This window comes from Rhinolophus ferrumequinum, chromosome 18 (genome assembly GCF_004115265.2).
Source record: "Rhinolophus ferrumequinum isolate MPI-CBG mRhiFer1 chromosome 18, mRhiFer1_v1.p, whole genome shotgun sequence".
Classification (NCBI taxonomy): domain Eukaryota; kingdom Metazoa; phylum Chordata; class Mammalia; order Chiroptera; family Rhinolophidae; genus Rhinolophus; species Rhinolophus ferrumequinum.
The window spans coordinates 33363527-33391055 of NC_046301.1; the positions used below are offsets into that span (position 1 = coordinate 33363527).

At 40.8% G+C, this 27529-nt stretch overlaps 1 protein-coding gene across 2 annotated transcripts in view; it reads right to left on the reverse strand.

Annotated features, from left to right (window-relative positions):
• The window catches only part of GALNT7 (polypeptide N-acetylgalactosaminyltransferase 7), a 122981-nt gene extending 98154 nt beyond the window's left edge, over positions 1-24827 (reverse strand). The window contains exon 1 of one of the 2 annotated variants that reach the window (XM_033135199.1): positions 24647-24824. In XM_033135199.1, the coding sequence (XP_032991090.1) occupies positions 24647-24772 (126 nt within the window). In that variant the 5' untranslated portion in view covers positions 24773-24824. Of the gene's footprint in view, positions 1-24646 lie in introns of both variants that reach the window. The other variant, XM_033135198.1, reaches the window with a different exon arrangement.
• Between the last annotated feature and the right edge of the window lie 2702 nt (positions 24828-27529).

The window sequence follows — 27529 nt, forward strand, 5'->3', positions numbered from 1 at the left end:
TAAGTTACAGACATCTATTTAAGATAACTTAAGTAAATTGACATTTATTATAAGGATTCAGGCAAATGTCACAGAACCTAATCTGCAGGAAGAACAGGTAGGTCTTATGGAAATTAGAAGGGGCCCCAAGGCAGAAGTAGACTCTTTTGGTTTGTCGGTCTCTCCCCATAACATCTTTCATCTTTGCTCTAAAAAGTAAGCCTACTTCATTCCCTTCTCTGATGACTGGATTCCTCAGCAAGATTTTTCGGTTTCCCTCCCCCATAACTTAAACTTGTATGTGACTTTGATGCTTAAGGAGTTGACCCTGCTGCTGTGTCTTCAGACCAACTCTGCACCAGCTCTAATGGACAACGACAGGATTCAAAAATCCCAGGAACAAAAATATAATCAAATTAGCTTAGACACCCCTGTACCAACTAACTGTATCCATGGGACAGGGTTATTCTTTCCAAACCACAGACAGGGAAAGAGAAGTGAGACCAGCATGTGCCTGAAGATGTTACAAGGTCCCTTAAATTGTAATGTTACACAAAGGATAACGTTCACCACTGGCACCAACAGGAACATTAAGGGAGAAAGGCTTAGGCAGGTGAATTGTGATTCTTTCCCTATAATTTAATTCTGGCAGTGATGACAATTTAAGAATTCAACTAACTGTACATATAAAAGTGACATTACATGTCCCCTTCTGGTGGTATGGCAGCCATGGTATCTTTCATTGTGTGGTGATCTCATACCTCTCAAGACAGCTTTTCATAAGCAGGAAGCCCTTACACGTGGAAAACAGAAATTGTTCAGTGAGGGACAACTAATATAAAAACGGGAATGAGGCAGCTTCAATTTGAAAATAAAGTAAGAAATAATGGTACTTTTTTGCGTATAAAGGTGAATTATCTCAGCAAGCATATGGCTGAAGTACAGAAAATCATACTAAACTGGGATGGAAGACAGGATGCCTATCAAATTCAAAATTCTGAAACAAGGAGACTCCCTTGAAGCCAAAAGGGACTTTTTACGGTAATTGCAAAACACTTCTTCATACAGCAACTGGTAAATATAGAGCACATACCATCTTAACAATTACTTCCTTCTTTCCCCTGAAATTTGCAGTTTCTACTTGCTGCCCTCTCCCATAACACACACCTACACACACTCCTCCCTCAGCCTGGCAAAGTCCGACCTTTGAAGCTGAGCCCAAAAGTTAATTCTCCTCCCCGGGCCTGCTCTTTTCCACTTTCCAGATACAATTGATTCTATTTTAGTATTTCACATATTAGTTTCTTCACATGCACCCTGTATCACAAACTAGGTTGTAATTTCCCTGAGGACAGAGACTGTATCTTAGTCATCTTTGTATCCTTAAGGCCCCACACAATATAAGACACCTAAAAAAGCTCACTAAGTAGTTTTTTAATGAGTCACAGATACTAGAAATAAGCAAATTTAAGAAAGGCTTGAGGAAATTTATGAAGGATAGTTTCAGAACGGGTTTTGAAAGGAAAGACAGGAATATCCAAGCTGCATCCTTCAGCTATGAGGGTGAAAGAATGAATGCATAAAATTAGCTGTGGTACGGGTATAAGACAGAATGGCTGACCATTTTGCTCTCATAGAACTGACTCTAAACCTTCCAACATGAACTTTCCAAAGGAAAATCTTATATCCAGTACACAGTAGGGATTAAACTGTTCTCTCTCAGCTCCAAACCCACCCTTCAGTATTCTGCTCTGCCGTCTGGAACTCTGCAGACGTTTCTCCTTTGCTAACTATCTCCCCGTTAGGCTTCATCAACACGGGACGCTAGGGGGCGGGGGCAGAAAGGCTGGCAGAAGAGATCATGGCGCTTTGCTTGTTGTCAAAGTCTAGGCACTTCATGGCAGTAGGACTGGTTCTAATTTCTAGCATTTATCCAACTCAATCCCATCCCCCAAACAGCCTCTTTACATTCTAGAGATACAACAGACAACTGGCCAGGGCCCTCCTACCCACCCCCAGAGATCTGAATCCCAACATGCAGGGCCCCTCCTGTGAGCTTCTAAATCCTGATAATCCCAACCTATTCATTCCCACCACCACCCCAGCTCCTGCCAACCTAGGGGTAGTAGCTCTTCTTGCCATCACTATCTGTTTCCTCGATATTCCCATTTTGCTTTTTTATTCTTCAATACATCCTGACCACTGTTAAGACCTACCTTCACTGCTAAGTGAATCCAGACTTACGCTACCTCCTCCAATGACCCATAACCCTTTCCATGGACCCTGTCAACAGCAAAGGGGCCTGAGAGTGACTTTGTGGTAACACACCTTCACCAACCCTGAAAATTCCATATTTCCTCTATACTTCTGAGAGTGGGTAAAGCATCTGATGCAAGGAGTAGGGACTGTTCCAGTTGGCAGGAAAAAAGAAAGACAAGAAACTACTGACTCTATTAACAATCAAATAAAGAGGCAGAATTTTAATAATCCATCATAATTCCATGTGATATGAATTTACTGAACACTTATGTTTCAAAGCATTGCTTGGTGATAACAGGTACACAACAGAAACTTCAAACCTGGTCCTGCTGATGTAAACTTAGCAGACAAGTCTGAAAAGAATCTTGGAATCAACAGTTAATCAATTAATACAAAACTAAACACATTTTACATTGGGGTAAGAAGACCAAACCTACCACAGATACCAAAACCATGCTGATCTTTCTAAAGGACAAGTTAGGCAGAACTAAAACTGGAGCTACAGGTGACTTTTGTCCTTGCTTTTACAACTTTATCATTAAAAAACTTACATGCTATTACCTTGTATTCTTCCCAACATCCTTTCTCTTCTTCTCTCTCATTAATTAACCACCTCCTAACCTCTGATTTTCTGCTATGCACATGACAACCCACAGTAAAGATACATTTCCAACTTCATTCAGAGTGACTACATTTTGGTCAATGGAATGTGGCTGAAGGTGGTATGTACAGATGGAAGAAGCAAATACCCTAAATCTGTTTCCCTTCTTCCTATTGCTAGAGTGTGGACATGGTAGTGAAATCTCAGACCACACAGATGAGAGCAACTACCTAGGAATGACAAGACAACAGTGGAGAAGGAGCTTAAATCCCTGATGATATCATTTGAGGCTGTGAAGAGTTGCCAGATCAGTTTGGATGTTTATGTAAGAGGAAAAAAAAACAACCCTTTTTGGATGTCTGTTGTAGTAGTCAAAGCCATATTTTAAAGGATGTAAACCCCAAATATCTAGTTACTACCCCTTAACATTCACATAGAGCCAGTAGAGCCAACTAATCACTTTGAACCTTCAGTCTGCTCTTCCTATATTTCCCCAGGGAAGGTTGGGATAGTGATGAAAATCATCTATTTCCCAGCAGATACCATTCAAAGACTTCCAGAGGCATTGTGCACACTGAATACAGAGTGAAACTGGTCAAGACAGATGATGTTAATTTTGTACACAGAAGTTCCTTGGAGTTAAGGAAGAATATCCGTGATTACTGCAGGGAGTTTCCAAAAGAAAAGGTGGTGTTTTCAGTGCAAACTTTATTAGACTCATATTTTAAAAAGCTTTGCTCAATCTTGCCTATGCAGAAAAATGTATCCCTATAACATACATAATATAGATTTGGTTTTATGTGTCTGCAAAATGTTTGTAAAAGCATTTATTTGGTTTAGGGGGACTTGGTTTGATATTTTCATCATATGATGAGTTTTTAATACTGAAACATAATTTATACACTGGACATCTATTTCTATATGAACAGCAACCTAATAGCTATTAAAACCACTTGTCTCACAGCTAAAGTCAAGGAATGACTTCTATTGGGATTCCCTGTGACAAGAGAAAAATTCTGAGATGTCCTAAATTAAATTACAGCAGGCCAGAGAATGAGAAAAGAGACGAGAGTAGTTAACCAGTCAATTGCTGTGGGCCAGCTAACAATAGACTGCTCATATTCCTGCATGCATGCTGGAGCTTTGAATCAACTTCCAGGCAGTAACCAACCACCAGATGCCACCGCATCCTGCTTATGGCATGAACTTTCAGGCCTGCTACCCACAGCCAATCAAAAGTAGTAAATATTTCTTCCTTAAGGGCTGTGCACTTATCCTAGAACTGCCCCACCCTTTACATTTCCCCGCCCCTCTCAGCTGTAGCCAATGTAAATCCTTCCAAACGACTTACATCTTTCTTCCCCAAAACAAAATGTATAAAAGCACCCACCAACTCCAGGACAGCAGACATGTTGCCTTCTCTATCTGGCGCTGTTGCCAGTGGTTTAAACTTTATGGTCCAGGACCTGGGCCTTTTCTGGCTACCATTTGGCTCCATAAACTCTTTCTTTCAGAAAAGCTTTCGGCAGGGAAAGTGTTTTGTTTAACACTTCTATAAGAGAAAGTCCTAAATATAAATATTTAGCCGATTCATTGGGCTGCTGAGGAAATAGAGCAAGATGTAGGTGACTGCCAAGCAGGGGCTGTTCTAAGAAACCTATTTTAATTGACCAGTAGGATTTTTCTAGAAATGTGAAATACAGACCCTGAGAATGTGCAACAAAACTGAAATCATTTTTTATAAGGAACACAGCAAGATCAATGCGTTGTGTCCCACTGGAAAGCAAATAGGGAGCATGACTGCCGATGTCAGCTTTTCGTAAAATGATTACATGAGTTCCTCAAGTCTGCGGATTAAGAATGAAGCGCAGGTCTCACTGGGGGTCATGACCAGGAGACAGTGAGGATTTGTGAACTGAATAAAAGCCACTAGAACAACTTAGACCTCTCTTCTCTAAGTCCATAAGACCAGAAGCTAATCAGCAGGAGACCAAGGGAGTGGTATAAAATAGGACCTACCCTCAAGGAGCTTAGGGGCCCACTGGGGAAGCAGTCATGTGCTAAAAAGTATTATCGTCATTTATAATTATGCACCATAATGCGGAACCTTTCTGAGACTGGAGATATCAGAGTGGTCTAAAGTGGTTAAATGAAGCTTCTGCAATACACAGATGATGTACTTACAGAACTGTGCACGTCAAACTTACGTAATGTTATTAATTATTGTCACCCCAATACATTTAGTTTTATAAAAAAGAAAGCTGCAGAGGAGAAGTTGGAACACGGATGGATCTTGAAAGATGAGAAGATTAAGACAGCTGGATGATGACATGCCAAACATAAGCATGCAAGTAATGGCCTAAAGGCAGAATTCGGCAAGCCTGGGCAGTTAGTCCTGCCCTGGAGACAGGTGCCAGCATCTATCCAGAGCATTGGCCAGTAACATGACCCAGGTAACTCCCTTACTTTGAATCAGCTATCAGCAAACTCTTCTCTCAGGACGCTAGAGTTCTTTTAAGCCTGAATCTGTAACCAGGTTTGTTTGTGAAAGATGAGCTAAAATCTTAAAGTTTTATTTTCTGTAGGACTTTTCAGAGCTTTCAACATACCATTGTGCACTGTGCATCTTCGAGGGGGTGACACAACATGCAACAGTTCTCAACCTTGCTGGCCCAAGAACCCTTTTTAAAGTAACTCCTGCTAATATATCTTGATTCACAGAACTGTGGATGAAAAAAGGGGCCACATACTAAATCTGACAAGCTCAGGGGAGGCTAGCATGACAGGCCCTACAAACTCAGAGATCGTAATTAACCATAGGATGGCCTGACATAAAAATTCCTAAGTAAAAGCAGGTCATAGAGGGTAGTCACATCCTAGGCCTGTAGCTTCCTTGACAAAAGTCAATCTTTACCTTAAGTGAGCCTGTCTGTTGTCTTTTTGAATCTAGGATAACATGCCCTTGGAATGTCAGCATTATCCCCCTTTTTTCAGATCCCTCAGGGCACCAGAGCTCAAGACTACAGAACCCCTCACTGTTATCTTGTTCCCAAATACCATGTAAATGTTCATTATTAACTATCCTATACTCACCAATGCAAAAGAAGTATGTGTCTATCTTACTTTTTATCCAATCCCAGAGATTTCCCCACTATCCTTTCTCCCACTGCCTTAATCTACCACCAGTGGATTTCACATAACCCTCCTTACATCTCTTCCTTTGATTCTAATGTATAAAAAAATAAGCTGCAAAACTGCCATTCTTGGGAACATTTTCTCAATTTGTTCAGATCTTGCTTCCCGGCAATTGTTGTCAGTTTACCTCAAATAAATTCATAAAACTTCTCTACAAGTTTGGACGTTCTTACATCGACAGAATACAGTTCAGGAAGCATTAGTGGGGGTACAGAATCCTGCCTGAGAAGGTGGGCTCTGCAGTCAGCCTGGGTTTGATCTCTGGTTCCATTTACCTACAAGGCCAACTGACCTCAGGCACAGCGTTTAACTTCTCTAAGCTGCAAATTTCCTCACCTGTAAAATGTCAGAAGACTAGATTGAGAATGTAAACACACCTAGCAGAAATTACAGTAAGAATTCAATACAAGTTCCTTCTTAGTATTTGATGCTCACCAATCAGCTTTCACACTAGAATTCAGCTTCTTTCATGGGTAGGAAGAGACGAGGCTGACCTGTTATATATCACTACATTTAAGTATAAATAAATATGCAAACAAAATGTGTGTGTGAACTTAAAATAAGACTCAAGGACAAAGAAAAGAGAAGCCTTATCGCTGCACAGTGAAAGAGGCGTCGTCCAACTACACAGTGACTAAAAGAAAGGGCATTAATGTTCATTTTCAATTGTTTATTATATGGAGAAAAATATTGGAGAATATCCAGAAGTGGCTGAGTTGAACTGATAGGACGAAAAATTATTCTTCGTAACACAGAGACAATAGGAACAAGATTAATAAATAAAATTAACAATGTATTTACTGAGCTTCATAATTAAACCCCCCAGCAGTGACTAAGATTTCTTAATACTTACTGGCAAAGCAGAAGTTTAAAAGCTTTAGAGTATTCAGCAACCATAATTCAAATTGTGGACTATGCTGAGGGGAAAAATAAGGAAGAGATAGTGAAATAAGTAACTGCAAAGAATAATTGCTCTTTGCAGGTTTTTCTCCCTCAGATCACTTCTGTTTTTCCCCTTAATTGTTGGATTAGCCAGGAAGCACCCCCAAAGTAGTTTAAACAGCAACTTTTATGACCATTTTATAAAACTCAGAATCATACTTACACTTTTTTTAAGCAGTTTCACATGAAAAACAATTTTGCCAATGTGGAGTACAAAACGATTTAGGATCTGTAATTCTCGGCATACTGGTATTTCTTTTTCCTAATGTTTAAACCACGTCAATGTTGAAATTACCAGCTATTAAAAGATTAGTTTACAAAACAGCATATAGCCTAGAAACAACATATAAATTAAAATATTTCTACACTAAAATATAAAAGACAAACCACAAAGCAATACGTATGTGGTTTACAACTACATATACCGTGTTTTCCCGAAAATAAGACCTGGTCGGACCATCAGTTCTAGTGCATCTTTTGGAGCAAAAATTATTATAAGACCCGGTCTTATTTTACTATAAGACCGGGTCTTATATTAATTTTTGCTCCACAAGACGCATTGGAGCTGATGGTCCGACTAGGTCTTATTTTCGGGGAAACAGGGTATTTCAATTTGGGCAAGGAATGCAACAGATTATGATAATTAGCTTTGAATAAGACAGATTACAGATGATTTTTAGTTTCTTACTTGCTTTCACTTTTTTATATTTTCAACAATGAACATACATTTACATTCAGGAAAAAAGAACATATTTTTAAATTAGATAAATGATAGCATTTTCCCCTTTCCCCATTTTAGAATACTGGTGCACTGAAGGACATAACTTTTAAGGCAAAAGTCTCAAAATCCAGGAGAAAAGACAATACTCAACGCTTTTTCAATTAATAGTTCAAAATAATGAATTTGTAATAAATTTGCATAACTTATTTTCACTTTTAACCACTGTTAAAATGATGTATGAATTATTACACTCATCCAGAAGAAGAAGGACGGGAACAAAGAGAAAAATCACATGTGTATAATTGCAAGTTAAACACTGTCCTAGGAGGTCTGATAAACTTAACCTAATGGAAGCACAAGAACATTGCTACCAAGTAGATTTATGTCTACTTTACAGATGAGGAAAAGGAGGCTAGGAGAACTTAAGGCAACAGGAGAAGCTCACTAAAGCTATTAACAGTGTTTACATGAGAATTTTAACCCATGTCAGGGTCGATGTGAACTTTTACTATGCACTGATGTCAGCTTTTAGTTTCAATCCACCAGGTTGTCCTTGGGGAGCTATATATTACACAGTACATTACATTAAACATCAATATAATTTCTCCAGGATATTTAGTATTCATGGGGATTAATATTCATAGTTTTCAGCCCAATTATTTTTTAAAAGAAACATCATGTAGTTTAGATGTCCTCATCCTTCCTACTCCCCACTGCCAACACAAATGGTTGTACTATAGCAAAGCTTCTCCTCCTTTTAAATAACACACCTTCTCTTCTTCCTATACACACACACATACACACACACACACACACACACACACAGGTAAGGAATACTATGATCAACTTGAACGTGCCTTCCCTTTTTTATTAATTATGGACTTATTTGGATTTTTCAAAATCTCAATGAGACAGTGATTAGAAAACACCAAATATCAGATTAGTCTAAAACCATGAGATTGCTGAATCTCTCCAACTTAAACAGAGTTTATGTCTTTTACTTAACTAGTAGCATACAGTTTATTACATAACCACAGAAACTTACAGTTCACACAACAGCAGCAGAACAAGAGATGGGTAGGCTCTAAGACTCCCACAAGGAAAGAAAATACTTCCCCAGCTGCACAGATTTGACCTCCATTACTTACTGGTAACTAGCCTACAGTACAGTACGAAATGCTAAGTTTAGTATTCCTGAACGGTAGTTAGTGTAATTTTCCAAACATTTTAATTCATTACACTGACTGGGACAGAAAGCACTTAACCAGTATTATAAAAATCATACAAATGTAGTACTTATATTCTTAGAAGATCAGGGAATTCTCCCAGTGAAGTAACCGTTGTAATCCAAGTCCTAAATTATACTAGCTTTCCCTCCCCAAAATGAAATTTTTCACTTTTCTTTTTGCAATTTATTGATCTTCACTCCTAGCAATAAGTTAGGCATCTAAAATGACATTGTCCATTCAAAAGTCCAGGTGCCACTGAGAGCACCTTTATTCCTTAAACATATTTCATGAGGTCATGCCCACTGCTACATGCTTTCATGGAGCAAGGAAGAGAATTCAGCCAATCCAAGTCTTCTCTGGGCAAGGAGAAGCTGATTTCTAAATGATAATGAACAGATTGAAACGCAGCAAATTTCTCATGCTTTTTGCTTCCCCACATACCAGTTAAAGCATGGTGGGTTTTGTTATGTTTGTTGTTTTACTTTTTTGACATAAGTCACCTATTACAACTATATTTTTAAATGTACACTTGCAATATCCTAAATAAAAATGGCTATGAGTATCAGTACTGGCCCATGAATTTAGGAAATAAGTAAATCAACTATATAGCTATATGGAAGGCACTAGAAATAAATCAGAAGCCTAACTTAATAAGGCACTTTATATTTTCTCATCATTTTTACCACTTAACTCTGAGAAGGGAACTAATGCTTATAGTCATCTGATGAGAAGTGGTAAAAATGGAAAGGAGACTGAAACTTCAACTGTCAGAATATTAACATTTCAAAGTAACAACACTGTTCTAAATCTGTTGTTCATTTTAAAAAAATTATCAGAAAAATGTTCCACTTAGTAATTTAAATTTGATTTGATTTTCATCACTGCATATATGAGGCAATTTTAAATTAAGCCCATACCAACAAGGAAAGAAAATCTGCAGTCTTTTGATGGAAGGATTCCCCTACAAGAAAACCAAATCTCTCATCTTTCCTCCATTCCTAGTCAATATTTCACAGGATGCAATAGCTTCTTAAAGCATTTTGTTTAAAAAGTAAGGCATGTGAAAGGAGTTGTGGGGAGGGGGTGCATAGAGATTACAGAAAGAGCATAAAGTTTTTGAAAAGTTCATTATCTTTAATTTTAAAAATAAAACATTTTTTCATTAGGAATGACTCATCACAAGAGTTATGGGTATGACAGAAGACTGTGAAGCTTCAGTTATCTTTAATTAAAAAGAATTGGGTATATCCAGAAAGTGCAACCTCTCTGTGTGTGTTAGAAAATTATGAGTAAGCTGCTCGCTTCATCATTCAAAGGCCACATGCTGTGTGCCCAAATGGCAGGCTTGGTTTACCTAGCTATCTTGCGGTCAATAAAATACATCACCGACATTTTTTTACCTTGAAGGAATTACTCTCACATTTAGCATCCACTGGGACTCAAAGAAACTGACTGACCACTCAACAAATGTCTCATAACCCCAAAAAGAAATCCTCTGTCCCAAAGGAGGAAAAAAAGTTAGACTGCAGTTATTTTCATAAAGAACTGAAGAAATAGTAGGAAAAGTATTGCAATTCATTAGAAAACAAAAATACTGAACAAATATCTATATATTACCTTTGCATTTACCTTAATTTCTGATTTTCTGTAATATTAAAAATCTATTCCTTTTCACTTACAACAATTTCCTTTTAGCTACTCTTTCTGCATTTTATCTGCCCTCCTAAGTCATAAATCATCACACAAGACATGTTTGCTTTTAAACACAAGTACCTGGCATTTAAGATAAAGAAGTACATGCAAATCAGAATACATATTTCAAGCTGGTCATGTTATCGCCGGGAAGTGGTTTTTGCCAACATATAACAAAGATTTTAACATTTACTTTTCTCTCAGTGTTACCAGTTAATTGAGCAGAGGTCAAGGATGGTAACTACCTCTTATAAAACATGACTGCACCATTGTGAAGCTATTTATTAGAGTCTTTGGCTGCGATTGTCTCCAATTTAGTCACAGGTATAGGATGCTCAAATAATAGTGAGAGGCTGGCACTCTTCCTGCGGTTGTAAATTACGGAAAGTAAAAAGAAGCCATATTCATGAAAACCTTCCTCAGATTTCCAAAAGGATGCTGGGGAAAATAATCTGAGTATACCTCTATAGCATATACATATTTTGATTCATACTTCAGATGATGCCAACGGTTTTTTCCACAAGATCAGGACCTGGTATTTTTGGCTCTATTATCTTACAGGTTTAATATCACTCTTCCAAATTTTCAAAGTTAACAATTATGTTACATTTATTTTAAAATATGTGCCATGGTTTTAGAGTCTACATGTTAACTATGAAAAGAAGAGTAAGAGTCATCTTAATTTCATACAGAAATGTATTTCTATAAAATACCAAGCTATTTAGAAACCACCTTCTTTTAGCACATTTTTAGAATATAGATTGTAGAAAACTATTTGCTAAAAGTATTTTTCTCTTTACCACACACTAGGATCTCTGGACTGTAATAAATTTTGTTTAATTGACCACCACAATAAAAACACTCTCCTCCAACCTTCTTTTACAAATACTAGACTTCAAATTTCATCTGAGGCCATCATGCAGAGAGCAATAGTTAATGAAACTGCATGCCTTTATTTCCCAAATCTACCAATTCTTTGCTTAAATGTTAAATCTAATTATATATTTAAGTGATCAAAATTTCTGATTTTGACAGTGATCTTTTAGCTTAAAAAACGAAATACCCCACCATAGTAGAAAAATCTGCATGTGTAAAGTAATACGATTTCAGGCATTTCCAGTCCATTACATTAAAAAGCACTTTGTAGTCATTTCTTCTGTACCCTAATTGAGGGCTTATTTGCCAAAAACCTAATGGATTTTTTATTCATTTTAAATCATCCTGGCAAGACTTTTGAACAGGGGGTTTTAAACACTTTCTTTCAGAAGAAAAGATGTAAAACCCTGCAAACAGATTATAAAGGTAACAAATATAAAGATTTATATGGGACAACTTGCTGTATTAGAGATTAAAAGACTAATTTTGTCGAATTAGTTAAATTTTAAGAAACATAATGATCCGATTGTCTGATCATAATTGCTAGAAGAAATATTGGGGGAAAGGGGCTGGATTTAAATCATTCCAAGTAAGCATAAGTAAAACCTATACCTAATAAGTCAAACACTTTAGAAAATGTCTAAGACAAGTTTTGAAATGGCTACATAAAGTGGACCTTAGATTTCATAGGTACGCAGGCTGATATTGACAAGAACTCCAGTATAATATATTACATGGTACATTTTTCTAGGCAAATATTTCCCATCACAAATATCTATTTTTCATGGTAGCATTAAACAATCAAGCAAATAAAAATACCTTAATTGATTTACCCCACTAGCTTGCTCCTGAGTCATTTTTGAAATGTTTATACAAAGGACTAATAAACTATAAATCTAAACAGAAATAGAGTCTACATATTATGCTCTTCCCTTCCAGTTTTCTATATCTGAACATCTTGTCCCCCCTGAGGAAGACAGCTACCAAGAAGGTCTCCTGGTGGCTAACTGACGTCAAATTTAAAAACAGAGCCTAGTAGTCATTTCTACACAGGGACCTCTCATGCAAACTGAGCTTCAGGGAGAAGCCTGCACCAAGCGGCCTGCCTCCCCAACCCAACTGAACTGCCTCAGGATGGACAAGATGCCCACACTGTGTTCCTGATATGTGAGACAGTCCTTATAAATGAGTTCCTGGAACTATATTTCAACCAATAGGACTGAGACTTTCCCTGTCCAATCAAAGCCATGCAGCTATATCTCATTTGCATGAAATGAACCAATCAAGGACTAGAGATGGTGACCTCTCACCATAAGTCAGTTCCCCCCTGGGCAAGTGAATGCCCCGCATTTTTCTTTCCACCTAAGACTGTTTCCCCAGCTGGGGCTGGAACTGAAACACCTAAGACATCTCACTAGAGCAAAGTGGGCAGGGTAGGGTAGGGTGGAGTGGAGCAGAGCTGTCTAACAGGAGAGGGGCCTTGCCCCAGGGCACTTCACAGCCATGCTGTATCATAATCGAGCTGTTGGCACTGAATAAAATTTCCTTCTTCACCGCACTCCAAAATGGGGGTTCCTGTTGGCGTTGAATTGGTGCCAAGGACCTTCGGTCTACAATCTTTATCCAGATATCTTTAATATATGCTGGCAAAATGAAACTTGAATCACTCACTTAAGTATACTAATCATTTTGTTTTGTGCTAGGGTTATAAGGCAACTATTTTTCCAATAATAGATGTTAATAAAATATGTAATATTTACTTCAAATTTAACAGAATAAAATTATTTAAAGTACAATAGTAAATGCTGACAAGTAACAGACCTTTAGAGCACTTCAAATATCATGGCTTAGGGACTTCATTTTTTTATAAAAGTACAATAGTACCTTATCGTCCTATTTTTTTTCTATTGAGCCTTTCTAAAGAATTTATCAAAAAAGAAATTCTCACAGAAGCATAAAGGTAGTGCACTGATGTTACAGTATCACTTCTTCACAAGTGTTCATTCTTAAAATTCTGTAGAGCTGTTCGAAAGTGTCTCATACTACATTAAGAACCTGAGACTACTGCTCCATTTCAATAGCTAGACTCAGTGAGTTAAATTTAAAACAAGAGCTCCAGATGGAGAAGGGTTAGGCATTCGCACAGTTGTAAAAGCTACTTGCAAACCTTCCTCACATTAAAAAGAATATCTTATCACAGTTTTTTTGTGGGTTTCTTTTTTTTGGTGTTTTTATTAAAGGGTCAAAGGATAATTACAGACAGTTTAATAAACAGAAATGCTGACATACCCACCTCCTCATAAGAGTGACAAAAAAGTTTTGGCAGTTTCTCAGTTAATATCTATTTAAAACATACTTACTCTTTAATTAATATCAACTTGTTTTATAAGATGCACACATTACTGGTGAATACATAGTTCCATAGTAAGTACCTCTATACTAACACACTAAATTATATTACAAAATATTTTATAAAGGAAAGAACTACAAATGCTAAAATTATGTTTAAGCCAAATAATCATTAAGCATGTAAGTTTACCATTGAAGAGAGTAGCATAACTCTTGAGGCCCAAATGTATTTTTAAGCCCAGGGACACAATAAAAGATTAAAGATGAAAAAAAATGATTAGGTCATCTATTCTATTCTAGTCTCATATAGAACTCCCAATAGTGTGTGATTTAATTTTAATTCATCCAGTTTAAAATATCCTTGGTAATAACGAATTCCAATTGCTTTGCTTGGAAGCCTATTAGCAAACTAGTTGGTATTGATATAATACTGCAGTTAATTGTACCTTCTAGGTTTGGGAAGCCAGAGTGCTCTGCAGCAAGTCTATAAACCTAATTAGATAATGCAAAGTTAATTTTTTCCTCAAGTTTTAGTGCACCAGTTCTTATATTCAGTGAACTCAAACAGGTCTCCCTCTTGGCACATTTAAATGCTTCTCAGGAGCAACACTTAAAAATGCAATGAAGGCTGGGAAGCCCAGAAGAGAATTTATAATGGAGCACAAATGAGAACATTTCTCATTTTGAAATATTCAGGATTCTTAGCAAGCGAAAGTTAGTTCTTCCTTCTCCAAAAAAGTCTTAAGCCCTGGGTAATCGCAGCTCCAGTTGTCTCAGTGTTGCTTTCAAGATCACAAGGCTGAACTAGAAGTAAATGATAGACCTCATGTGTGAAAATTAACATTACTGAAACACTGAGCAAAGAGTTTTATTATTGTTTTTTCTTTTAAATACACACCATCCAATTAATGTATTAAAAACTAAGAAATGCTTAATATTCTCAGGGTAAAATTTTCTTTTCCAATTCAAATATTGAAATGTTCTAGTCACAGCTTTACAAGTTACTGGGTTTTAGACTAAAATAGTACAAAAATGCCTACCGTGCATTATATTTTAATAATGTCTATATTATATATAGTCTATATTATATATCATAACTACATGATTATGGTTCAACTTAAAAATACATATACACATATGTGTCTACACACACACACACACACACACACACACACACACAGCGATGGAAGGGGAAGGTGAAAACAGAACAGATATAACTCCAAATGGGTTCAGTTCCTCTTGGGTAGTTATGGGTTCTCTAATAAAACCCTTACTTTACCACTTGAACTTCTTTTTCATCTGGGCTGCTTTTCCTGGGTCATTTTATTTATTGAGATGACACTGAAAATACAACTAACTATTGTCCCTCTCTAGGCCCAAGTACCATTGGTCAGTTTAGCAGGCAGGTAAACTTGCTTTCACAGCCACTTGCTGCATCCTTAATTCTAATCAGAACTTGCTCAAATATTGTAGCATTTGAAATTGTTGATGGTCCTGCCCTTCAAGAAATGATCTTTGCCTATGTTTTCCACAGGGCAATATTCTCTAAAGCATTTTACTTCTGCCTGTGCCTTCTTTCATCTTTTCCCTTCCCAACACCGAAACTAAGGCATTCTCCATGTTTCTTTATTCCTACCCACATTTTTCTCCACTATCCACACACACTTCCTAATCTATCAATCCACTCGCCAAGCTTCAGACCTCAGGTTTCTGCCAATGAACTGCACTCTGCATCCAGTATTGATTTCTATTCTGAGCTCCACCTACTTGGTAAACACCTTCACGGAATTGACCTGTGGTCTGTAAATACTGTATGTCCAAACCAAACAATTCTTTGGTTTCATAGCCCCTAAATTTACACATTCTCCATATTGATGCTTCTCAAAGTGTGATCCCTGGATCACTAGCAAGCATCAGTATCACCCGTGAACTAGTTCGACATGTAAATTCTCTGCCCTAACCTAGACCTATTGAATCAGAAATTCCGGGCATGAGGCCGAGTAACCTGTGTTTTAACATACCCTCTAGGTGATTCTGACGTCTGCTAAAGTTTAAGAATCACTGCTTCTGACAGTTCTAGTCCTTCCAAAGGCATCAGCATCCTTCATTTCCTAGTCCATCCAGCATGATTCTTCTGCCCACCAGTCACACTGGGTAATTCTACTTTCATACTATCTCTCTCTTCATATTCATGTTCTTGTGTCTCTCTACTAGTTTAGGTCTCATCATGTCCCACAGACATTTCTTTCCTCACTGAAATCTAGCTTTCACGTGCTTCCAGATTAATCTTTATAGCCTAGCTTTGACCATTCAGTCTTTCAGGGTTCACGCTATATCTATCTTTCTAAGGTCCTCTCCTCCATTCCTCCACCCCCCAATCCAATCTTCCAGCTATGCAGTCCCCAGGATTCACTGCAATCTTTCATGCAGTGTGGAAGAACACACTGTTCCTCCATTCTTACGTACTCGTTCCTCCCACCTTCCCTTTCTAAGACGAGCTCTCTGACAGCACCCAGCCCCGCAGACTCAATGCTGCTTTGTTGGTGATCCCACAAGACCCAGTGGACTTAGCTAATAGAGTTTTTGTCTCAACCATCACAGTTGTTATTTGTGCATCTGGCCCACAAACCTGTGGCCCTAAAAGTTATTCATTTTGTTTATCTAGGACTATCTCACATTGTGAGATGACCATATAATTTATCATCAAATGCAAAGCCCTGCCTACATCTCCGAGCTTATCAAGTCCTGTACTCTCCCCAAACTCACCATGCTCCAGGCATACTGGCCTTCTTTCTATTCCTCAAACATTCCAACCTCAGAGGCTTTGCACCTCCTGTTCCCTCTGCTTGGAATGTTTTTCCGCAGAACTGCATTACAGATGTAAACTCTTTAAGCCTCAGCTCAGCCATTACCTTTCCCGACCTTCCTTGAGTGGTCCCCTTTGCCCTTTCTCTTTCACATTATCCTATATTGTCTTCACAGTGTTTATTGCTATTGGAAGTGACCTCTCTATCATCTCTATGTCCCCCTTTCAATGTAGTCCACAAGGTCTGATCTATGTTGTTAAAAATCCATAGGGTAGGGTCTGAGAGCAAAGTTCTGAAGTCAGAACACCTGAGGTTGAATCCTGGCTCCATCCTAAGTAAATGAGTTTGGGCACAGAGCTCAACTTTCGGTAACTCAGCAGCCTCATTTATAAAGTGGGGATTACATCAGACTTGCATTAGAGGGTTATTGTCGCAATTAAACAACATAGTACATGTAGAATGCTTACCTGGCACAAAGTAAGGATTCAAAGCATGTTACCTATTATCGTTGCTATTATTTACTAGTCTATCGAAACTCCAGCGCCCAGAGCAATAGATGGTACTTATAAGACTCTCAATATCTGTTGAGTGAATTAGTGAATCAAAAGTAGATGAATAAATGAATGTCACCACTCCCTCAATTCCTCTTCAAAACTTCCGAAAAGCTTCTCCTACTCACTAAATAAAACTCCAACCCACTTCCCAAGCTTACCACTTAATTCCCTGCAAAACGCGGCCCAAACTTCTTTCCCAATCTTAAATTCCACCACTTTTCACCAGTAAGCCAGACTTCTTTCTGGTCACATTCCTTTCATCTAGAATGTGTTTTCCTCCATCTCTACCTGTCCAAATCCCACTGACACTCCAGGTCTAACCAAATGCCATGCTTTTCACTCTCACCTCTGAACATCCATCTCCTATAGCCAGGTAAGAATCTCCTTTTATGACTGTTACATATTTATACTGGTTATCTCCCTTATGAGAGAAGCTTGGAGTCTGTGTTCCTGCCATCTCCAGCACCCAGCCCAGTTCTTTACAGGGAGAAAGCCCCCAATACATTATTTTGAGCAAATGACTGGAGGACAGCTGGGAGGTACTGTAAAAAGACCTGACTTGGGATGGCCCGGTGGCGCAGGCGGTTGGAGCTCCGTGCTCCTAACACTGAAGGCTGCCGGTTCGATTCCCACATGGGCCAGTGGGCTTTCAACCACAAGGCTGCCGGTTCGACTCCTCGACTCTCGCAAGGGATCATGGGCTCTGCCCCCTGCAACTAAGATTGAACGCTATCCCTTGAGCTGAGCTGCCACTGAGCTCCCGGATGGATCAGTTGGTTGAGCGTGGGATCTCATCCACAAGATTGCCAGTTGGACTCCCGCAAGGGATGTTGGGTTGTGCCCCCTGCAACTAACAATGGCAACTGGACCTGGAGCTGAGCTGCATTCTCCACAACGAAGATTGAAAGGACAACAACTTGACTTGGAAAAAGTCCTGGAAATACACACTGTTTCCCAATAAAGCCCTGTTCCCCTTTCCCAACAAAATCTTAAAGAAAAAAAAAAAAAGACCTGACTTTACACATCAAAATAAAATCGCTATTATTATAGACACAACACCTACTGTGTGGTTATTAGGTCAAGACCTGAGTAACATCTTTATGATGTCAAAACTTTCCACCTCCTCCACTATGCAGCATAGTGGTATCTCCAATGCCGAGAGCAATGGATGGCACAAAATAAACCCTCAGTAAATATTTGAAATATTCAATGATCAACAATCATTCCCATTTCTCCAATAGCTATCCACGTCTTGTTGACCAACTCTTTTTAAAACTCTGAAGTTAGAATTTACAAATATTCTGTTCACACATGGCCCAAGCTCAGAATTCTGATTTTCATTCATGATGCATTATTTTCTCTCTCCCTCTGTCTCCAATTTACTGTTGACGATCTAATGCAGCTTATACTGACCCTAAATTGCCATCTACAATTTATCTCCCATTCCATGCAGCTAGCCTGATTCACAAAATAGTTATCCAAATTCAACTGTTCAACAGTTTTCCTTCTTTCCTTACTAGTAATTGTGCTCTCTCTGAATCGCTTTTCTACATCAACAACTGGTTTGGCTATTAATGAAACATATCCTTGTGACAGCTCTCATATTGTTTCCTTGTATTGCTTGGATTAAGGAAGAGGGGAAGAAACCCAGGTCATGGAAGTATTGCCTCTTTTACTTCAACTAGGATGTGACCCCCTTGCGAGCAGGGGCTTTTACTTCAGGTATTCTTGGTATTCTCCCGTGGGGTCCTGGTGGGGCAGAGGGGGAAAGGTATGGTGCTAACATGTCTTATGCCTGACCTTTGACCACTAAGCAGGAAACACTTCCACAGCATGGACAGATACAACGAGTCGTTTGCATTTTCAGGGTGTCCTGATTTATGGGGGAGTCATAACTGAATGGTTCAGTACCTTAGGAGGCGGGGGAGACACTCCATGAGCAGGAAACATAACTCGTGCCTCCAAAGGGCTCAGTCAGTAGTTGACAGGCACCTTTTAGAAACATGAAAATTTCTGATTCTCCACCTAGAAGAATATACAGGTACACAAAAGTCTGCATTAATTGCGTTAATTTTTTTAAGAGATCTACCTATAAAGCCCAGATTCTTAGACTTGGTAACGGGACTGCGGGGTTGGGGAAGGACAGCAAAATAGAGCAAAAACCAACCCCAGGCATTTCACCTGGGGAACTGAGACAACAGTGACCACTCAAGACGTAAGATACTATATATACTCTTTTGCTAAGTAATAGCTCCATCCCCAATAGTATAAATGGCATTTCCATTTGAAATAAAATCTCACGGTCAAGGGCCGAGTTTTTCAGGTTGCAACCAATCATCACCGTGATAAAATGGCTTTGGTAAAGTGGAACTTGACTGTGACAGGGTAATCAATTCAGTCACTCATCCTCATTTAACAGATATTCTTTTCAACTGCTCTTAGCTTGCTTATCACATAAAACTTCTCTGCCTAGGAATGGTTCCTGAATTAGTCCTACTATGTATGCGCTGAACCTAATGGTTTGATGAAAGAAGCAACTGCACACACAGAGAATCTTCAGTTTACAGGCAGCTTCTCACCAGTATTGAATTTGCTATAATCAAACCACTGAAAGATATTTCAATATTTGCATTACAAACTTTTACTTTCAGATGCTTATGATTCAACTTTAAATATTCACTCAGGGGTAAAACCTAGGATAAATGCTCTGGGAGATACTATAATTTACTTAAAGGAACTTTTTGTACTTTGCAAGTGCTTAACAGATGGTTTTAATAAATGCTGACCTTAAAATACCCGGAGGACAAAGCCTGAAAAATTAAGCTTTCCCATAATCATAAAATACAACATAAGAATGTATGAATTTTGTCTTCAGAACTTTCAGTAATGTAACACATAATTTATCATCCTAGGCCTCCCGACTCCTTCTTCTCCTTCCCTCCCACATCCAATCACTTAGTCCTGATGCTTCTGCATCTTTAATAGCTCTTGAATCAATTTACTTTCCTTCACTTCTACTGTCACCCTGCCAATCCCAGCAACATCCTGGCCCACCTGAACTATTATAACCTCCAACAGGACTCCTACTATCCGCTCTTTCTCTAAACCAATCCATACTTTCTGTAGGTAGCCAGAGTGTTCTTTTCAAAACAATTTTGACCACATCTCTCCCCTACTTAAAAGTCCTTTAACGGTTTCCCCACTGCTCTAAAGACCTAATCCTTAGCATGGTGTACAAGACCCCGACTTACCTTTGCATCCTCACTCTACCTTTTCTCTTACTCTCCAACTTCTAACTATATAGATCTTCTTCCAATTCCCCAGTTCACCATGGTGCGTCCTACTTCAGAACCTTTGCACATACTTCTCCCTCTCGGGTGTCCCCCACCAATCTCCACTTCAACAACTACTCTTCTTCTAGTCTTCAGATTTCAACTCAAAAGTCCTATCTCCAAGTAAGGTTATGACCACGCTTACCCATTTTATTACCCCCCTATGGTTTTTTACAGCATGTAGGACAATTTTTATGGATTGACTTGTGGAGTCATGACTAATGTCTTTTTCCCCCTACTAGATTGCAAGATCCATAAGGTTAGAGCAGGGGTGTCCAAACTGTGGCCCGCGGGCCAACTGCAGCCGAAGATCCATTGTTAATTGGCCCGCAGCAAATTCCAAAAATATATTTAGTTGACTTAAATAAACCAGGTGAGGCAATACGTACTTCACCTCGAGTGAGTGGCCCGGATGTTTGTGTATTTTACCGCATATGGCCCTTGGTGAAAACCGTTGAAAAAAATTGAAAAAAGTTTGGACACCGCTGGGTTAGAGGCAATGAGTGTTTCCTCAACAACTGCAAAGAAGGCACTCAAAACTGTTTGTCCAATAAATCAAATCATATACAACAGAGTAAGATTTGAACAGTAAAATCACTTTTCACATCATTGACCTCAGAGAAACAGCAAGAGGCCCAGAGATAGAAGGGAGATAAGAAATGTGTTTCTCTTGTCTTGACCACAGATGAGGCATTTTGCATGTCTGGGCTGATCTAAAGCAACAAAGTAGTCCAAGTTTAAAAAGGACCGGGGTGCAACACACTCTAGTGCCTGGAACATTGAAAATATAAGATAAAAAGTGGCACCAGGTGGAACTATAAGTATAAGCTTACTGGAGTAGAGGGAGAACCTATATTTGGTAAACTTAATTGTTCTAGCCTATCTCAGGCCATTTAAAGAAATCCAAAAAGGTCCGTATGTGGATCAGCATTAAAGAAGAGTCAGGTGTCTCACAGTGGGTGGAGGCGTCTGCAGTCATAAACTAACAGAACCGGTGGGGGGTGGGAGATGAGGGTAAGGGGGATCAAATATATGGTGATGGAAGAACTGACTCTGGGTGGCGAACACACAATGGGATTTATAGATGATGTAATACAGAATTGTACACCTGAAATCTATGTCATTTTACTAACAATTGGCACCCCAATAAATTAAAAACAAATAAACAAACAAACAAAAAACTAAAAGAACCACAGGGGTAAGGGAAACTTGACGGTCAGAATCTGAGTGCTGGTCAGAATGTTCCCTAAAGGTGATGTTCCTCTAGCGCTTTATGTCAGAAGCTCTTAGGTTAGTTTTCATTAAAGGGAGGCAATAGTCCTTTTACTTATGCTCTTATGATGTATAATCTGTACCTTAGTTACTATGCTTGCAAAGTTAATAAAAGGGTTTGGCTCTCCTGATCCATAAGCATTCTTTTTAATGTTAATTATGTTTGAAAGTCATAAAGTTAGCATCTGTCTTTGGCAAATGATATAAATTACATTGGCTCCACTGACAAACTTGATCGAATACAGCCCTGCATCGCTTAATGAATGAGCATACCTTCTGAGAAACGTATCCTTAGGCAATTTCGTCATTGTGCAAACATCATAGAGTGCACTTACACAAAGTTAGATGGTACATCTTACTGCATACCTGGGTTATATGAGATAGCCTGCTGCTCTTACGCTACAAGCCTGTACAGCATGTCACTGTACAAAACAACATGAGATTAAATCAAGGACAAGAAACACGATGCAATCAAGAGACATGGTAAACACGAGATGTAAGAGGCTGCTGCCAGCCTAGCACAACAGTTCTACAACCAACTTTCTACAAGTAGAAAGAGTACACTCTAAAATAATGGTAAAAAGAATAGTAAACACATAAACCAGTAAGAGTCCTTTATTATTATCAAGTATATGTACTGTACATAATTGTATGTGCTATTCTTTTATGACTGGCAGAGTAGTAGGTTTATACCAGCGTCACCACACACACGTGAGCAATGCCTTGCGCTATGACATTAAGGTAGCTACCATATCACTAGGCGATAGGAATTTTTCAGCTTGATTATAACCTTACGGGACTACTGTTGTATATGAGGTCCCTGGTTGACTGAAACGTCATTATGCAGCTCATGACTGTAAGTTGGACCAAAAATTAAGATATCACCACCTCCTACAACTATTAAATGAGCTTGGTGGCTGGGTACTTACATATCAGCACGAATAAAACATGCCAAAAGAGTAAAGTATTGGTGCTGATGTTCCTCCACCTCTTTAGAAGACTTGTCATCTGAATGGCAGGACATTCTGAACATGGTTAGTTTTGTTAGTTTTCTTCAACTTCTCTCCTAGAAATGGGTTTTAACATTTCTAGCTCTTTGTAAAAGGTCATTTGGCTTAAAACAAATATTCTCAAACAATTGCAATATCCAGTTATCTTTTGTCAATAAATCATTTTGAAAGTAAACTCGTAAAATCATGCATCACCACTGCATGAAAGTTGAGAGGCTTAAAACCACAAACACTTTGAAAAGGAAAATTTGGTACTTTTGATTATCTTTAACTTAGACGACTTGGATGGGAATCCACCCCCAGATATTATAGAGATTCCACTGCAGTAAAGACCTCAAATACTAAACTTGAAAGTAAACCTAATATCATATAGGCTGGAACTGATAAGGAAAGCTCTTCCTAACATTCAAGAAAAGAATCTTCTCATTCAACTTCCTGATGCTAACTTTCCCGAAGTTAATAAAGGGGATCATACAGATGCAACGCCGATAATATTTGCGAAAGGCACTTTACAACAGAGCACAACGCCTCCCACGGCCCCTGAACTTTTCATTCCCTCCCTTGCCCCCAAAAGCAGTGGGCCCAGGGAGGTTAGCCCAGGCTCCAGGATTAGGAAGTAGGGGGGTGCATAGGTTCATTTGGAGGGAGCGGGTCAGGCTGGAGAGCGAGGCCTGCAAACCATCCACCTGCAGGGTCAGGGAAGCCGCAGTTGCCGCGGACCCCTCGCGGCGTGGCTCCGGGTAACTAAAGTTCTGAGGCGTCTGACTAAAACCTCCAAAGCAAGGGAGTGTCAAACCTAACACTCGCGCCTTGGGCGGCATATAAATGATTCCCAGCGGAGCAATCGGGGGTTCTGCGCCTCTCGGCGTCGGGCTGAAAGAGCAGACAGCCGAGCGGTGGGGCGCCGGCACAAGTTAGTTTTCCGGCCGAGCAGTCCTGCCGCAGCCCAGGATGAGGAACCGGCTCCACGCCCCCCGACAGCGCCGGCCCAAGCGAGCGGGCAAGCGATGCCACTGGGGGAGAAGGGGTTTCCGCCGGAGCGGTGGGGACCGGGCCCGAGAGCAGAGCGGCATCTCCCCCAAGCTCCCCCGGGGGCCAACCGCCGCTCTCCTCGACAGGGAAGCACGAGGAAGGGCCGATCTAGGGCGAGGCCTTAGCCGCACATCGCACCCCATCTCGCGGCCACCGGAGTTGACGGGGAGGCGGCGCTCTTCCTAAGAGCCGGAGGCGGGGCGCCATCTCCCTCCCACACCCGGGCGGGCGGGCAGGCGGGCTGGGGGAGCCCCGGGCTGTGGGCACCCCCGGACCGGCGGCAAGGGAGGAAAGGCTGGACCGAGGGGCCTTGTCCAGACCGGTGATGGCAGCGGCGGCATCTCGCCTCCTTCAGGCCTGCCCGCGCCACAGGCCGCAGCCTGGACCCACCCCGCGTCCCCGGGCCGCGACCGCGGCGGTCCCAGCACCGAGGAATCCGGAGCTGGGCGGCCGCGCTCCCCCCGCACCTAACCAGGGACCCTGATCGCCTCCCGCTCCGCCCGGCAGTCCCGGCGTGAGTGGTCGCCGGGACCCGCAGCCGCAGAGCGGGTAGCGGCAGCGGAGCCCGGGGCGGGGAAGCGCAGGAGGAAGGGGCGGCGAGGGGGCGGGCCGGCGGCGGGGACTGAGTGCGCGGGGCTCGTTGCCCCGGATCGGCCCGCGCTGCACCAGCACCACCTGCGGAGCTGCGGTGCCAACGCCGCTCCCGACCCCGCCGCCCCCGGCTCCCGCCACTCGCGCGCGCAAACAAAACAAGTTGCAGGTCGCCGCCGCCGGAGGGGGCGGGCGTGTCACTCACCCTCATCCTGCTCTGCCGGCTTGGGTCGTCCAGCCGCGGGGACAGGGAAGACCACAGGACCACTAGCCCCAGAAAGCTTCCCACCACCAGCAAACTGCGTAAGATGAACCCGATCTTCAGCCTCATCTTCCTCCGGCGACGAGAGACACACCGCCGGGCGCAGCCGCCGCCACAGCTCTCCCCTCCCTCCTTCCCCCTCCTCCGGCTCTCCTCCTCCCTCCCCCACCCCTGCCGCTTCGGCTGCCGCCCTCTCCGCTGGCTGCCCTTTCCAGCTCCAGATCCGGAACTCCCCTAGGCTCTACCTTCCCCCGGGCTCTTCCCTCCGCCTCCTCCCCGGGCCCGAGGGCTCGGACTGCGGGCCGCGGCCGCGGCCACCCCCACCGCCCCCGGCGGCCTCCGCAGAGCTCTAACCTACCCGTGTGCCTCGCTCCTCTAGGCTTCTTGTCTACCTGACCCCTCCAGATCCGCAGTCCCCTTCTGTCTCCCACTGTCCACACCAACCTCCTTCGCAATACCTTGTAACTAACTTACACTTTCCCCAGGTCTGGTCCTTAGCCTTAGCCTTTGCCCCGCAGCTCAGCTCTTAAAGCTTCCAGATTCCCAAACTTTTATTGTAATTGCGGGCCATAACTCTGTCCTTAACACCCTTGCTCCCCAGGATCTACCGGCCCGCAGCTCCTTCCCGCGGACCTGGAGAGGCTCTGGCCGCCCCTTCTTTTCTTACACCCACTGCCAGAGCCCCCCGCCGCTAGGCTTGCAGGAAGCAAACCAGGAAGTCAGGGCTACCGCTGCCGCAGCTGCAGCTCCACGTGGCTGATTTATAGCTGGGAGGATTTTTTTCTTATTGATTGTTCTTGCCTTTTCACACTGCTCCTTAGAGAGGTGGATTTGTAACCGAAAGGCCCAGGTGAGATGTGCAAATATCACTGGACTGAAGGATGGAGGAGCTCACTTAGAAATAAACCAGTATTTCACTTTCTCTTGAGCTGCTCAGAAGGAAGCCAATCTTACACCAATAAGCAGTATCAACCTTGTTCATGGGTTGCTAAGTTTCTATTCTAAGACCCTGATTTTTGCCACTTCATGGAGGTTGCTTGATTTCTGTTTTTCACCTTGTCTGCCTGAGACAAATTATACGGGAAAGAATATTGACAAATATTTAGGCAAATGCTGCATCCTGAGGAAATGATTTTTGGGCCCCTATCTCCCAGAGGATGTCAATCACTTTACTGTACGCCAAGTGTACGTAATTACGTTATCATTGTACCATATCCTAAACTGTCTAAGTTAAACAGAATTTTTAATATCTTAAGTTTTAGGATGGTGAAACATCCTTATTTCCTAATCTTATCTCATTTGCAAGTATTATACTTTAAAACAAGTAAGACCTGGTTATTTAAAGTTTCAGAATGAAATAGAGAATTTGAATCATCAAGATAGATAAAGAATAGTACCAAACTAACATCACGAGCTTCACTGTTTGGGTTACAATACCTTGAATATTGGGGAATTCTGTAAAAGCCATAATTACAGAATTTCCACAACATATTTGAAGTGATATCCTCATGTACAATGTGATGAAATGTAGAATGGATGAGACAGTATAGTTAGCTATATTCTTGGTTGGCTGAATAACTGTACATAGTATTTCATAAAAGCCTAAGATACACAGCACCTGAAGGAGGTGGGATCAAGTGTCTTAACACAAATCACTGTCTGATTCAGCATTTTTATCAACCACTTAAGTTAAAACCAGTTGCTTTTAGTATAAGGGAGACTTTACCGAAGACCTTTTTTGGTGAAAAACATGTGGAATATTTAACTGATAAAGTGTCGAACCTGCTGGGTAATGTAGAAAGCTAATGCCCTACTCCTGGGTGAAAATCCAGGTCAATGTTGAGACCCAGGAATCACCCACCTGTTAATGTGTACAGTGATTCTGATCCAGGTAATCTGGTCACCACCTTCGGAGAAACACTGAAAGGAAGGGGTGCTTAGGGAAAGATTTAGTTAGATAATTTTGGAAGGCAGGAATAGGATCATTTTTGGACCCCACTTGAGCTGTAAAGAAACGTGGAGGACTCCTTTGCAAAGTAGATAGTTCCCTAGACAGAGACTGGGCTTGAAACAAGAAATCTTCAAGAGATCTTACTCTGAGCATATGAGGGAATAATTCTATTTGAAATTAGCAGCTGAACTCCATCGGAAGTAATTAAACCCTCTCATTTGTGTTCTCATTTTCACAGTCAAAGGAGACAGGTTTTTATGACTAAGAAAATAGGAAGCTTTATTTTTACTGTTATGAGCATGGTTGGGCAGGTATGAAAATTGAAAGTGGTACTTATCACTAAAGTGGTCGGAATGGTTCTTGGGCAGACACTATTTTGAGAAGATTCTGCCACCACTCCCCCCTTTGGTTTTGCACTTACAGACTTTAAAACGTGTGATAGGACACAAAGTTAGACATTGAGGAATGGGTATAAAGTTTGTAAAAGCCTATGTTTTAAGTCCTAACAACATTTAAAAGAAACTGAAGGTATAACTTAAAATATATACCCATTTTAACATTTGCCGAGAGGCAGCCTCTGCAGAGTTGGCACAACTCTGGTTAGAAAATGAGGAGCTACATTCAAAGCTTAGGTCAGGGTCAGTCACTTAACTTCTTACCTGCCAAATAGTGATTACAATACTCACCTCACAATATTCTCCAAAGGAATAATGCAGGTCAAGTACATATGCAAATATAAAGTACAGATAATGTAATGAGCAAGTCTCAGTTGTGTGTGGGTATAATTTTTTTTTTAATGAATGCTGCAGGTTTATATGACAGGGATTGTTATGTTGGAATACTTCTGATTTGTCTAACCCAGGGTTCACAGAGGA